Source organism: Trichomycterus rosablanca, chromosome 3, assembly GCF_030014385.1.
Source record: "Trichomycterus rosablanca isolate fTriRos1 chromosome 3, fTriRos1.hap1, whole genome shotgun sequence".
In the NCBI taxonomy this organism is placed as follows: domain Eukaryota; kingdom Metazoa; phylum Chordata; class Actinopteri; order Siluriformes; family Trichomycteridae; genus Trichomycterus; species Trichomycterus rosablanca.
In genome coordinates this window covers 11,510,668-11,527,044 of record NC_085990.1, presented here as the reverse complement: position 1 = coordinate 11,527,044, position 16,377 = coordinate 11,510,668, and the positions used below count along the sequence as shown (strand labels likewise).

General features: G+C 42.9%; 1 protein-coding gene across 2 annotated transcripts in view; it reads right to left on the bottom strand.

Moving 5' to 3' along the window:
• kcnc3b (potassium voltage-gated channel, Shaw-related subfamily, member 3b) overlaps positions 1-16,377 on the bottom strand; it is a 60,155-nt gene that overhangs the window by 9,864 nt on the left and 33,914 nt on the right. For both annotated transcript variants that reach the window (XM_062992684.1, XM_062992683.1), the window contains exons 2-3: positions 7,055-8,036; positions 5,541-5,729 (exon numbers count right to left, since the gene is read on the bottom strand). In XM_062992684.1, coding sequence (XP_062848754.1) covers positions 5,541-5,729; positions 7,055-8,036 — 1,171 coding nt within the window. The remainder of the gene's footprint in view (positions 1-5,540; positions 5,730-7,054; positions 8,037-16,377) is intronic.

The window sequence follows — 16,377 nt, the reverse complement described above, 5'->3', positions numbered from 1 at the left end:
CTTTAACAGATGTTAAGGTATTTGGGACATAGTTGCTCTCTTCTTGTCTATGTACTGTATATGCGCATCTTGTAATGCAACCTGCACATTGTTTAATTTTTTTTTAAGAGCCTGTTAGGTTCTCACTCTCACATTGGTTGTTTCTAATCATACGGCTGCAACTAGTTGGCAAACATGCTGTGATAAATAATTATGGTTTTATAACTGCTAAGCAGAGCTCATTACATCAGCACAGGCCGTATCCAGTCGCCCATAAGGAACATGGGTACCTCTCAAAAAATTAATCAGTGACTGGAAAATCAGGTTGTCAATCACATAGCGTGCACTAGGCATTAGCCAAGTTACAACAACAACAGCAGCAACAACAACACTAACAACAACAACAACACACACACACACAGGGCGAGAGAAGACAGGGTAACACTAAAATAGGAAATAGAATGAAAAAGCCCACATACAAACGCGTGATATGACACAACCTGAAGAGAAAGACAATACAGAGGGGGTGAGATAGCACCTGATACACACACACACACACACACACACACACACAGTTCAGTCCTAGCTGTTTTAGTACAATTAATTTTCATCAGTGACCCAAAATCACAGGTGAACCACACCAGTGCTGGACTGGCGCATGTACAGAGAGTGGTGGGTGAGATAACACGTTCTGCTTTCATTCTTTAAACGTGTGTATGCTCAGACCAAGGTTATGGTCATATCTTAGTTTATAATCTTTATAAACTAAGATAAAATAATGTAACAAAAGTGATGTCCCCTTATAATTAGGGCCCTACTAAATTCACAGGGAAATGTACTTAATTTCACGCACCACGTTTTTCAAAAATTACAGATTTTATGGATTTTTAAAGTGCCACATTCACGGCAGTCATTAAATTACACTCATAAACTGAATAATAAAATAAATGAAAGCTACAATACACAGCATAACTACCTTAAGGGTTAAATGTAAACCTAGAACATCCAGCAGCGGTGCAAGGCTTCCTGTTCAGTCTCAAAGACGAAAATTCCCATCTGTTTTTTTTATTTGACAGAATTGGGACTCAGTTACCCGAGTCGTGTTTTTAGCTGCTTTAGACTTCGATATCTTGGACATTTTGACTAACTGATCAAGCCTGCAATGTAAAGAACTAAAAGTAGGATGACTTTTTAAGTCATTTACATGAAGTAAATCAGTTTCAGCATTTGGGTATAATATCTAACAGCCTCTGTATTGGGGTGTGCATGGAGCCGAGGAAAGGTGCAGCTTATATGCTAAGTTCACACTACACGATTTTCAAGTTGTTCAGATCGCTGTACAGTTCACACTACACAACTTGATCTCTTGTAATCGGGAGTCTTTTAAGTCGACTGATCGGCGATATGGGGTCACACACTACATCTATCACAAAAACACACAAGAAATGACAAGGGGTTTAATGATACCATGTCCAAAAATGGAAGTTGTTTGTGTGCTGATGTGTAGCGTAAAAGCAATTAGAAGAAATAAATGAATCTGGGTAAAGGAGTGGATTTGGCTACACGACCAGCAGGGATTGTCTGTTCTGCAAAAAGAGTTGGAGGTAAGTAAATATTTTTTGCAGTGCAGCATTGGTATTATGGTTTGGCGTGGATGATAAGGTCACAAATACTGTAAGGCTTGTGTGTGCTGATGTATTTTGATATAAACTATATTATGCACCAGTTCCACACATTTACATGTACTTCCCCCAGGTTTAACTGATTGCTATAGGATTATTAGGACCGCCTCATAGTGCAAATGAACTTAAACGCTACACAAATGCAAAATGTTAAGTCGCTAAACACAAACCCTGAAGTTTAAATTTTACAGGAAACGGCACATTACACAGAAAAAGGCTCATTTCACAATCTGTGACACGATTTTCATGGCCGTGAATTAGGTAGGGCCTTAGTTATTACAAAAGAGCAGTCCTGTTATAAGAAATGAATGCACATCTGCAAGCCAATCAGAAGCAAGGATTTTTTTTTCTGGCCATGAGGTGCATTTTGGAATGTTTTGAGTTTTTCCTCTTTTCGAAGCTTTTTTAAATCACTATACAGTAAGGAAGAACTAACTGAAAGTGCAGAATGTGTGTTAAACCCACCCTTCACTCTTAACATGGTTTGTAAATAAAACACACACACACACACACACAGCTGATCAACATACACATACAAATTTACACAGATATACATGTTAGATACAAATATACACTCGGATGAAACTGTGGGACAGAAAATCACACAGAAACACATGGGCGTGTATGTTTCCACATTACAGATTTGGGTTGTTTGTGTATGTGTGAAAACTAAAGCAAAGAAAAATTAATCAAATACACGCTAAAAAATATATATATTTTATAAGTTTAGGTTGGTAAAAGTGGATGAAAAATTGAAATAAGTTGAAGTTAAATAAGAAAATGGAAAAGGCAAATCAAGATCAATAAAGGGAAAAATACTTCTAAATAAATGAATAGAATTAAATGATTTAATAACAAACAAAAAGGAACATGAGAGAAATAGGGGAATCTGAAATAAGAGCCATGGCAATTTACATAAAGTGATCTCAGTGTCCACCATATGGACAAAAGTATGTGGAGACCTGTACTATATGAGCCACACCCTTTACTAAAATGGGCAAAAATCAATCTTATGGCCAGAAAGTGCAACACAAGTTTTAGACTGTCATCTTCATGAGCACAGGAACTGTTCAGTTGCACACAAACCTAAGCTCAACATGCTCAATTACAAGTTATCTTGAGAGGTGTAATGCACACTGAAACTGGACTCTAAAGAAATTAATCGTTTTTCATGATCGGCTGACAGTCAAATCTGGGTGTATATGGACCAGGAGAGTGCTAGATTAGCCAAGCATAGAGCTAACTGCAAAGTTTTGGTGACAGAAGTTGTTTTTGTCTGGATGTCGTTGGACCTTTTCTAATGGTTCAGTTTGACTCCCACAGTTCTAGTTTGTTTGTTTGTTTGTTTATTGGGATTTTAATGTCATGTTTTACACTTTGGTTACATTCATGACAGAAACGGTAGTTACTCATTACACAAGATTCATCAGTTCACAAGGTTATATCAAACACAGTCCTGGACAATTTTGTATCTCCAATTCACCTCACTTGCACGCCTTTGGACTGTGGGAGGAAACCGGAGCTCCCGGAGGAAACCCACGCGGACGTGGGGAAAACATGCAAACTCCACACAGAAAGGACCCGGACCGCCCCACCTGGGGATCGAACCCAGGACCTTTTTGCTGTGAGGCGACAGTGCTACCCACTGAGCCACCGTGCCGCCCCACAGTTCTAGTAAAGAGTTCTGTGACAGCAGTTGTGTCCTTTTCTGTTTCAACCCAAAACAAGCTTCATAGGGCCTTCCACAAACTGTTGCCACAAAATTAAAGGAATATACTTCTTTACTATCATTGATTTTATAATCGTGTTAGCAATGTGTGTGGCTGAAAAAACAGAATTCAATGATTAGTAGGGGTGTCCACATACTTCTGGTCATACAGTGTATGTCATGGCAGTTTTGGGACTGTAATGATCTTTGTTCTGTGATGGGACCAAATCTGCTGAGGCAAAAATATCCATACAACTACTGTCCATATAAACAGGTCCAGTTTAATTGGGAAAGTCAAGGGAGCTCTGTACAGATCATAGAAAGCAAAAATCATAGCCCCCTCATTCACTTAAACAAACTATGATTACATGGAACAGTTGCCTCTATTATACACTCCATCCTGGTCAGGGATTGCAGTGGCCACATGAAAACAATAGCCGCAACGTCAGAACACACCCTGAACAGAGCGACACACAGTCACACATTAATTCACTTCCTCATACCCGGGGGTAATTTAGTGCGGCCAGTTTATCTTCTCAGCATGTTTTGGGAAGTGAAAGGAAACACACTGTCAGCTGCACCAGCATGCCACACTACAGCGGTCTCTATGCCAAGAAAACCCAAACTGTCACTTTATGCTTAGAGAAGTTTGTCCGGGCAGTCAGATTACCCAAGAACCACCAAGTATAGGGTACGCGTCCATGTCCACAGTCAAGCAAGCTTTACGTCATCATAAGCTTATAGACTGACATACAAAATTTTCCTCCCAATCTAGTCGTATCCAATTACCCAATTGCATTATGCTTCTCTTTACTGAAGTTGATCACCACCCTGGTTGAGGAGAGCGAGACTGACACACGCCCCCTCTGACACGTGTGCAGTAGCCGACTGCATCTTTTCACATGCACGAGGCGAGTTCATACGCGGATAAGCCTGTCCACATTATCCTTCGTCTCTGTGCAGGTGCCATCAATCAGCCAGCAGAGGTCGTAATTGCATAATTTATGAGGTCCCATCTAGCACCCCCCTAGAACAACAGCCATTATTCACGTAGGTGCCCAGACTGCCAGGTAGCAGCAAACCGACGAGTTTGAAATGTCAGCTCTGGTGTGCTAGTGTATTTTACCACTGCACCACCTGGGTGGCGCAGTGGTAAAACAAGCTAGCACACCAGTGTATGTATACCTGGTACCAGCAGGCCAGGCGACTATAAGGACAATGATTGCCTTATCCTAGGGTGGAGTGCCAAGTAGTATACAGTGTGTGACTCTCTGTATGCAATATGGATCTCCATTTAAACCCATCTTGTGTAGCAGCTCAGGTGGCGCAGCGATAAAAAGACACGCTGCAACCAGAGCTGGATTCTGAGTACGTCGTATCAAATCCAGCTCTGCCTTATGTGGGTCTTTCTCTGTCAGAATGCGATTACGACCTCTGCCGGCTGATTAGAGATGCAACGCTAGGTGGCGCCACACTCATCAATGTGTGGGTGGTAAAAATGCATCCGGCTGCTGCCCATGATTCGGAGGGGATATGGGTTAGCTTCGATCTCCTCGGTCAGGGCAGGGTTCGGCATAGACAGAGAGGAAGCACGATGCAAATTAAACAATTGGATGCGCTAAAGGGGGAGAAAAAAAAAAAAAAAAAAAAAAAAAACATGTTGTGCAGGTAAATAAGAAGCGGTCGGCTACTGCACACTAATCGACAGGCCAGGAGTGGAGATCAGAATCAGTAAAGAAAGCTAAATGTGATTGGGTAGTTAACACGACTAAAATGGAAAAATGCTTTACCAATAGGGTGGTCAAAGATCTCTGTAATAGAAGCTTAATGAATCAGTCTGATGGGGTGAAAAGAGCTAAAGAACAATTTGGGGTGGTGTATGTATATTTTTGAGCCAGCAGTTTCTCAGAAAACCCAAAACAAAATTAGAAAATCTGTTTTTGGACAAAAAAAAGTTTGTTCCAATCATTAAGTCACAGAAAAAGAAAACTGCATTGACACGTGGATGTAAACTTTTGACTACAATGGTGTTCGTATGTTTTGTGTGCATTACAGGATATTTGTGTGTGTATGTGTGTGAACTGCCCCAGAATGGCTTTGTACAACCTATCGTATAGACCACTGAGGAGACTTGGTTTGGTGTTTAAAATAGCGTGAGCAGATGATCGTACCTTTCCGGACGTTCGTGTCGGCTGGCCTGAATTCGCGAGTGTTGAGCAAGAAGCAGGCTCGGTCCTGCTGGTAGCGCTCTCGTGTGAGTCCCATTGGGCTGCGCTCGTCTGGACTCAGTACCTGGTCTATGGTGGGACAGTCCTCGTTCGCCAGGGCTGCGCTGGATGCGTCACCGTTCTGCTTCGAGTCTGATCAAGACCGAGAGGTGGGGTGGAGAAAGATAGTAGAGGAGGGGAGAAGTGTGAAGAATGTGAAGAACGTAGCAGAGATGTAGAAGGAGAGAGACGTAGAGTAAGAAAGTAGTAAAGCTCACTGAGACAGCAAACAAGATTCAGAACAAGAGAGGAGAGAATCGTAGTGTTCATAGTTTAAATGTATAGCCTTCTTCTAAACACACACACACACACACACAGGGGGTCTGTTCAAAAACCTAGTGAGCTACCTTGCTGTCTACTGCCTGCATAGGCAGCTGCCTAATTAGAGAGGATTCTGATAAGTCATCGACTTATAAGTCAGGTTATTCAGACACGCTACTCAGTGATTAAAGGAAATACTTTGCTTACTAATACTTGCTGCACTGAATGCTGGGATTGCCTTTACCGCTAAGGAACCATCGGACGCTCCCTCGTTATTCAGTCAAAATATCGTTCAAATTAAAGGTACTAGGCAGCATTTTAAGGTGTCTAAGAATTCGAACAGCCTTCTTCTTAGGAGCAAGTGTAGGATGACGTAAAACGCTGTCTAAATAGAGAGCTCACTAGGTTTTCGAACACACCTATATGGTCAAAAGTATGTAGACATTATTAAAGCTGTACTTATTAAAGTTGTCACTTGAACAAACTTTAGGTCCCAAAATGATGTACATGGAACAATGGCATCTTTATATTTCTATTTTTACCAACTGTTCCATCCAGGTCAGGGATTGCAGTCGCCACCCAGAAACACTGGATGCAAACCCGCGTACAAACCCTGAACACACTGAATTACTAAAGTTAGATGTTTCTGACCACAAAGCATGGTCCATAAAGACATAGTAGCCTCGGGCTACAGCAGACCTGTGAACAATTTTGTCTGCTGCAGGCACTGCCATTTGTGCCTGCTAGGGGGCACCCAGCTGACCAGTAGCAGAGCTGAGATTCAGCTCAGGAAGTTCAGAATCCCAGCGCTGGTGTGCTAGCGGAATCTCCTGCAGCACCACCTGGCACCCCTAGCAGCCCGAATTGTATGAACAAGGCAGGTTAGATCCATGAATTAGTGCTGTCTATAGGGCATGTTGCAGCACAAACCAGGATGAACCTGTGCCCACTGTAGCCTCAGATTCCAGTTCTTAGCTGACAGCAGTGGAACCCAATGTGAACCCAATCTTTGGTTCTCATATCACATCCATCTGAAGGTTCTGAGAGGCTGTTCTGTTTACTTGCCTGTACGTTTTTATGCAATGCATTGCTCCTAAATAATAAAGTGGCCAGTCGGTTTATATATACTTAATCGTTTACATGTGTTGGATTCCTACCTCTGTTTATTTCTATGTTCTCCTCCTGAGCAAGCGGACAGTCTCCAGTGAGTCCACCCGGGCCAATTACCCTGCCCAGCACGTTACCCATGATCCTCTGTGGCGAGGCGGTGGCCATGGCCAGGGCGTCAGGCTTGCAGTAATTCGGCGAGCCAGGCTGCGGGGCCCGTGGAATGTGCTTATTCTTTTTCTTGGGCAGCTTCTGTTTGGCCATAGCCAGTGAATAGTACATGCCGAAGTTGTTGACGATGACCGGAACAGGCATGGCGATGGTAAGCACACCTGCAAGAGCGCACAAAGCACCAACCAACATGCCAGACCACGTCTCTGGACACATGTCACCGTATCCCAGTGTTGTCATGGTGACCACAGCCCACCAGAAGCCGATGGGAATATTCTTGAATTTTGTGTGGTTGCTGCCTGTAGGGTCATCGGGACTGGCACCAATCCTCTCCGCGTAGTAGATCATAGTGGCGAAGATTAGCACCCCGAGCGCAAGGAAAATAATAAGCAGCAGGAATTCGTTGGTGCTAGCTCGGAGCGTATGACCCAGCACGCGAAGTCCTACGAAATGGCGCGTCAGCTTGAAGATCCTCAGGATCCGAACGAAGCGGACCACGCGCAGGAAGCCCAGGACGTCCCTGGCCGCTTTGGACGAGAGGCCACTCAGACCCACCTCCAGATAGAACGGCAAAATGGCCACAAAGTCGATAATGTTCAGTGTGCTTTTAAAGAATTCAGCCTTGTCCGGGCAGAAGATAACACGCATGAGGACCTCAAAAGTGAACCATATGACGCACACGCCCTCCACGTAAGTCAGCCAGCTGTCCGTCACCACCTCGTAGGTGATCTCTTCACGGGTCACGTTGCCTACGGTCACGTTCTCTGTCCGGTTGTAGATAGTGTTGAACACCTCATGCGTCTCCATGCAGAACGTGGAGATGGAGATGAGGATGAAGAGCAGCGACCCGAATGCTACATACTACAGAGAGAAGTGAAAGACAAACAAAGAAACTTAATCAACTTTGATCAAAATCATATTCGCGCAATGCCAAGTTCACAATGTAAACACAATGTATCATTATTTATGAATCATTTTATAGCAATAACAGTGTTATTACTACAGCCCTACTAAATTCACAGGAAATTTTACTTAAGTTCATGGACCAAAAATCACATTTCACAGATTTTTAAAGAAAAGTGCCACATTTCACGGCAGTCATTAAATTATACTCATAAATTGAATGATAGAATGAATGGAAGCTACAATACATAGCACAGCTACCTTAATGGTTGAATGTAAACCTAGAACATTCCGTGGCAGTCTCAAATACAAAACTTCTTGTTGTCGTCCCCCCCCCCCCCCCCCCCCGCATTTACAGAACTGAATAGCAAGTTTTCCAAACGTAGTTACTTAAGTAGTGTTTTTTAGCTGCTTTAGATTCGACATTTCGACTAACCAACTGCTAACTGAATTGCCGTAGGATTGCTAGAACCGCCTCATAGTGCGAATTAACCAGTAAATGTGAGACACTTGAGTGCTACGCAAATGAAAAATGTTAAATCTGGCCCTATAACCCTACTCCTCTAGAAACCAGACTCTAATTCTCTCCCATATATTATCTAAGGTACCTGAAAGCTAGACCAGTCATTGTTGTGCACATGTGTGTGTGTGTGTGTGTGTACTGGAGTCTTACACACTTACATACACAATTTGACACACACACACACAGTTTCATACTAAAGCCCCTCTCACCTTACACACTCATATAAGGAGAAGTTCAGGACTGTGATGTTACTTAGCCTCTAATTCACATTAAACTGGAAGTATGTGTGTGTGTGTGTGTGTGTGTGTGTGTGTGTGTGTGTGTGTGCGAGAAGTGATATCGATTCGGATATGAAGTCATTCTTAAATTGATTTTATCAAAGCCTTTCAGAAGTTCTTACACTTCCATAGTGGAGAAACAGAATCTGCTGCTTTTAATGAGCTACATCCGGAGCCCATCCGGAGCAGGTCTGTGATGTTTCTTCAGATATAGAAATGAAGGTTTACTGCATGTGCACCCATGAATTCAGAAGTAAAAATGACAGGACTTTTAAGGTAACACCAGAATTTGTGCCGGAGCCTATCCCAGCTATTCAATGGGTGCAAGGCACACAGTAATACCCTGGACAGGGTGCCAGTCCATCGCAGGGCAGACACAAATACATACACACACACACATACAAACACCCATTCACCTATAGTGTCCCCAATTAACCTGACTGCATATTTTTGGACTGTGGGAGGAAACCGGAGCACCCGGAGGAAACTAATGCAGACACGGGGAGAACATGCAAACTCCACGCAGAAAGGACCCGGACCGCCCCGCCTGGAGATTGAACCCAGGACCTTCTTGCTGTGAGGCGACAGTGCTACCCACTTAGCCACCGCGCCACCCTGGATTACACTCAGACATGGAAAACAGACAAGATACAATAAAGCGATTGTGTGTGACCAGCTACTCAGTTCACGCCAAGTTACAAGCCGAATGCTCACAACAGACAGAAAACAGGGGAACTTAAGCCAGTAGCGAAAACACACCAAGGCAACTGTAGAAACCAAAAGGCGCTACCGTTTACTGGTCGGGTCTCTGAAAACAAAATAGAGAGAGTTTGAGGATGGTGAGAGAGAGTGGACTCAGAGCTGACCAGAGGCTCAGGTACAAGTGTGGATCTCTTTAAACTACACTTTGTGTAAACCTGCAACCGGTCAATGGCAGGATCATGGCACGGTCATAGCAGATCAAAACGTTACTAGAAGCTGAGAAGTTTAAACCTGAAATAAAATCCATTTTAAGCTCTATGTATATTAGGTACACATTAAGGAGAAACATAGACACCTGCACAAAAGCAGGTCTGATCGAGCATGGTATTTTTGCCTTGTGCCCAGTGTATCCTGATGAAACTGGCCTGCCAAGACCCTGACCTGGACCAATCACTTGAGGCTGGGCGGCTACATGAATAACAACTGGCTGTTCTTCATACAGGGTGGGAGCCTGAGCCGGGACCTCATAACTGATGCAATTATGACCTCTGCTGGCTGACTGATGGCGCCTGCACAGAGACGAGGGATTATGCAATGATCAGGGTGTGGCTCTCCGTACACAAAGCTGATCCGCATATGAACTCGCCTTGTGCAGGTGAAAAGATGCAGTCGGTTACTGCACATGTGTCGGGGGGCGTGTGTCAGTCTCGCTCTCCTCAATCAGAAGTGGAGATCAGCATCAGTAGAAAGGAAGTGTAATGCAATTGGGTAATTGGATACGACTAGATTGGGAGGGAAATTGGAAAATGCAAAAAAAAAAAAAGACCTCTTTAACCTAGGTCAAGGTTACAGTTGCTTTAGCTTCTCAACAAAAGAACTAGTCAAACGTCACACTGGAACAGGAAAGGGCCTTCCCCAAATGGCTGCTACAAGGCTGAAAGCATTTCCTTTATTATATTTCATTGATTTTATCCACCTGTTAGCAATGAGTGTTGCTGAAACATCTACAATGCAGGGTGTTATATGCCTTAAACTTCTGGTCAATTCTTTTTTTATTTTTTTATTTTTTTTTATAATTTTTCCCACTTTTTTCCCCAATTTTCTCCCCTAATCTAGTCGTGTCCAATTACCCTGATTATGTCCTCTATACTGATTCAACTCTTCACCGCTGACTGAGGATGCCTTTCAATTGACATACGCCCCCTAGACACGTACAGTCAGTACAGACTGCATTCTTTACCTGCATGAGTCAAGTTCATACACCGACGGGCACTGTGTACGGAGGGCCACACCCCCATCAGCATTATCCCTCAGCCCTGTGCAGACGCCATCAGTCAGCCAGCAGGGGCCGCAGTTGCATTAGTTATGAGGACCTATGATCTGACTTTTTACCCACTAACCATGAACAACGGCCAATCATTGTTCATGCAACCGCCAAGCCCAGTCGGAAGGCAGAGCTGAGATTCGATCCGATGTATTCGAAACCCCAACTCTGGTGCGCTAGTGTACTTTACCGCTGCGCCACCTGAGCGGCCCACTTCTGGTCAATTCTAAAGTCTAGAAACAAAAATATTTCTGCATTATTAACCTGTCGAAAGAACAAAAATCTCTGAAGGTTAAAACTGAAACTGCAATTAATACAAATTAAATAAAAAAAGCTAAAGTGCATCCTGAGGTAAATTTCTTTCCTTTTTGATTCGGGTAAACGGTTCTTTCCTTGACCAAAAAGATCTTTTAAAGGTATTAGTCCAGACACCAGGTAATGTCATGAGAACATGAGAAGTTCAGTGGAGTAGACGGGAAGCAGTCCGAACCCCGCAGTGATTACATCAGTGAGCGTTTGCATTAGATAAAAAGAAGAGAGTTCCGACAACAGGACGTGTTGAATTACAAAAGTCAGCCAGAGCCAAGTGAGTCATAAACCTCACACCAACATGGCTGACTTCTGAGAACTACCATTATACACCATACAGCAATAAGCAAACCTGTTAGCAGCTCCAGCCACTGCTAACAAAAACACTATCTGACCAATAGCATTTGGACACCTGACCATGAGCTTGTTGAACATCCCATTTAAAAAAACCTATGGTATTAAAATAGAGTAAAATAGAGTGACCTCTATGTGATCTTTTCAGCTATAACAACGGTTACTCTTCTGAGAAGGCTCCTCACAAGACTTTAAAGTATGTCTGTAGGAATTTGTGCCCATTCAGTCAAAAGAGCTCTGGACACCCAAATGGAACAGCGGGATATTCCGCTAGCACACCAGCGCCAAGATTCTTAACACCCCGAGATTATGAACACCCCGGTTCGAATCTCAGCTCTGCTACCGGTCGGCTGGGCTCCATCCAGCGGGCACAATTGGCAGTGCCTGCAGCAGACACAAATTGGCCTCTGTGTCTGCTCGGTGGGAAAATGACCGGACTAAGTGGGTGGGGTCTTCAAACACTGTGCAAGGACCTTGGTTAGCAGACTAAGGCACCTGTGCAGAATGTGGATCAGCCTCGTGCAAATCCACCGAAGCACGGGCGTAAAAGAAGGGGCCCACTAGGACTGCAGCAATATAACCTCCTTGAAAGCAACTGGGGATATGGTGTGGTATGTTAGTGTGTGTTGTGCTGGTATGAGTGGATCAGACACAGCAGCGCTGCTGGAGTTTTTAAATACCGTGTTCACTCACTGTCCACTCTATTAGACACTCCTACCTAGTTGGTCCACCGTGTAGATGTAAAGTCAGAGACGATCGCTCATCTATTGCTGCTGTTTGAGTTGGTCATCTTCTAGACCTTCATCAGTGGTCACAGGACGCTGCCCACGGGGCGCTGTTGGCTGGATATATTTTTGGTTGGTGGACTACTCTCAGTCCAGCAGTGACAGTGAGATGTTTAAAAACTCCAGCAGTGCTGCACCCATACCAGCACAACACACACTAACACACCACCACCATGTCAGTGTCACTGCAGTGCTGAGAATGATCCACCACCCAAATAATATCTGCTCTGTAGTGGTCCTGACCATTGAAGAACAGCATGAAAGGGGGCTAACAAAGCATGCAGAGAAACAGATGGACTACAGTCAGTAATTGTAGAACTACAAAGTGCTTTTATATGGTAAGTGAAGCCGATAAAAAGGACAATGTGTGTAGAAACACGGAGATGGTTTTAATGTTATGGCTGATCAGTGTAAATTGCTAAATGTAGTTAAAAGCTAACAGATGTGCTGGGCAGGAGAGGTCACAGAGCCTTAAATACTATCCACATTTCTGTGACAAAGATCTAAATTTTGAAGGTACATGACTGACCACAGTGTCCCTGTTCAGTGATTGTACAGCTCATCCTTACACTGTGAATAAAAGTTGCTGAGAAAGTCAGCTAGAGACACCATGAAGTAATGCATATGACTCCACAAAACACTGAAAACTGCAAGGAAAGTGCCAGGATGCCAGATCACCCATGATGTACCACATGTGCAGGTTGGCATAAACAGTATCCACAGTATCCATGGATGGTGGTACATTTTGCTGAGTCACTAAATAAATCTGCATTGCAGTGCATTGGACACTCTGAGTTTATGTGAGAAAGTAGTTTTATATTGTTCTATATACAGAATTAACCAGAAAACCCTAAAAAAGAGATGCATTTAATTATTTGAAATGTCACAAGTAGCCGCACAATCCAGTTTAACATTTACCACACACTCAGTGGCTCATATTCAGGAAGTATATTTTTCCTTTCTTTTATTTTTAATCTTCTATTTTTCACCTGTCACATGCCCAGTCCGCTTCTTTTGACTTGCCAGGGACGGGTCTCACAGACCGCAGTATCACATGCGGATAGCCTTGCAGTGCCGTCCGTGATCAGCGACCCCCATTCGGGTGCCTCAACCGGTCAGCAGAGGCCATAACTGCCCCAGCGACCTGTTTCAGTTGTTGTCCCTCCTCCTACAGACACACAGCCAATCGGGTGTCTGTATAGCCCCCTGGCCGGCTGATAGCAGAGCTGAGATTGAAACTCTCTTTAGGCATTTAGTAAAGTCTTAAATTTCAAACCAGAGCCCAAAAAGGAAAAGGTAAGGGAAAAAATATTTGTTGTGTTTTCTGAGGAAAAGAACTACAGTTCCTAGAATGCATCGCAAATAATGCCATCCAATCATCTTCATAACAACAAAGTGCATTTTGTTATGGTTTACTGTACTTTAATGATAGATAAAATAGTCTTGTTTTTAGATAGCCAAACAAACACTTCTGCAATCGACCACTGTCTAGACCAGGTCGCACTATCAGCACATTATATAAATTCGTGGTTCACTTTGGTAAATCATAAGCAGTTCTTGCAGAAAACGTTACTTCACAGAGTCAAGTATAGACAAAAGTTCATCAATTACTAAGTTGGTTAGTTCGGGATCATCTGCTCTGACTGACAGAAAACGTTTAGCTCCACAGACAGAACGAGTCTGACTCTGTGGTAATACTCAGTATAATTAAGCCTGAGCTTTTTAAGGTAAGCGAGTCACACAGAATGTTCTGTAGTAGTTGGTGTTTATTTATAACCGCAACATTCATTATAACAGTAAACACGGAGAGATGACTGAGAAAAGAAACTTACGCTGCGCTTACAATGAATCGACTCCTGAGTCACTTATAATCGATACTGTGAACAGAGCGTCTCTCTTAAAGACACAAACACGTCCTATAACAGCGGTCGTTGCTTTTGTCACCGGTTATCTTCGCTGATAGCTCTATTTTGAAGGTTTTTTTCAGACGGAACTGAACAACATTAAACGTGCGTGTGAGCGTGGTCAGTTAGAGTAATGAAATATGTCTCCCGTGGGTGAAAAATTAATTGCTTTAGTTTTAGAAGTAAAAAAATCTCGTAATGCCACGCCCCCCGGTCAGGCACTCGCGCCCCCCCAGACAAGTACTCGTGCAATTACGGTACTAAACACAGAAATACAAGAACTTAAACGATGCAGAACGGTCACATCTAAAGCTTTGCTAGCTAAAGTGCAAAAGCAACAATGACGTTTTATGGGAAGTTTTACACACCCAGGACTGGAGCAGTCAAGACCAGCTTTGTGATAACAAATAACTGAAAAACAGCAAATTAGGTCATTAGAACTTTGTGTGAAGTTAATGCAAAAACCTGCACATTTTGATCACACCTGTGTTCGGGAATAGTGATTAAATAGTGAAATAATGTTAATATTTTTACTCTGCCTGTCTCTCATTTTCATTGCCTGAGTGTAACATCTACATCTAACAGCTTACCAGAACTGTACAATTTTACTGCTTTTTATAAAGAGATACAATTAATACTGAGCAGAATTAAGTTCACGCTATTGGTCCGGCCCTTCACAACAGTCCCAGTTTCTTATGTGGCCCCTTGGAAAATGTAATTGCCCTTCTCTGGTCTAGAACCAAGTTTGGAGGCTTTGTGGTGCCACCAACCTGTTCAAAGCTCAACAGATACAATTTGCCGTGCCAATGGAGGGAAAACCAGACCATTACCTCGACATGTAGCATGTTTCTCTGTATGTTTAAGCTCTCTGTAAGAAGTCTTGTTTTAACTTGGGCCAGAAAGGGTGTCATGCAGCCAGCAGAGGTTGCCAGAGTGCACACAAAAAAAACAACAATGTATAAATCAAAAGAAAAACATGTGCCATCTATGGAAGGATGTTCTACGGCGGCGTATTAGGGCCCCTGTAAAAACTATATTTTTAAGTTCCAATTTCGAGAATAAAGTCAAGACAATTTTGAGATTAAAGTCAAAATATTATGGCCATAGCAACCTTCTCATGTTAAAATGAGGGATGTTCATGATTTGGTAAAATTATACTCTCGTAACGGTTTCACAAATAAAGAAATCCTTAATGTCCTAGCATATCAGCACCAGTTTGTTATAGCATAAGGACGCTGAAACGGCTTTGCCATAAACTGTTTATTTAGAAGAACCAGATGGACCTATGGCCTTACGGCATATGGACTCGTACGATAAACTAAAACCTTATGGCATCGCTATCAGTGGTTGTTTCATGTGGATGGAAGCATACAATACAAACAATGACCCAAAAGTAATCCGGGTTACTGGATAAACTAGCAGCTGAAGCTAAGTGAAATTACAGTGTTATTTAAATGTAGTAATCTTTTTTTATCATAATTTTTATATATTGTGGTTAATTGTGTGTGTTTGTGTGTGTGTGCCCTCATATTGATTATGTTCCATTAGTTCAAGGTCAGTATTACTTTAATTGATAAAACTTCATATCACTCTAATCTTAATGGATGGATGTTCTTCGCCAGCATCTTTTTGTCCTTGAAGCAGAAAGCTAGTGAAGCTGGAGCTGGTGAAGGTGGAGCTTTGCTGAAGTATAGATTAAAACACACTAAATCACATGCATGCAAATACACACGTGTGTGCACATGATCGCGTCATGCATACACATGTAATGCACTTGCATTAAACACTCTCTGTTTATTAAACTCGCCATTATTTCTTCACCTCTCTCGCCCTTTCTCCCTCTCTCTCTCTGTAAAGGACTAAAAGTGCTTGAGGAGATAAATTAACAGAGTGTGACAGAGATGCAAAACACCACCTACTGCATACACACACACATACATTCCCTTTCTCTCTCTCTCTCTCTCTCTCACACACACTCTCGCTCACACATACACTCACACTGCACTACATTTAATATTAGCCAAAAGGCAGAAAAGCCATCTCTGGCACACACACACACATACACACTCACACACAGAGACACACACACAATCTCTCTGACTCTCTCTCTCTCTCTCTCT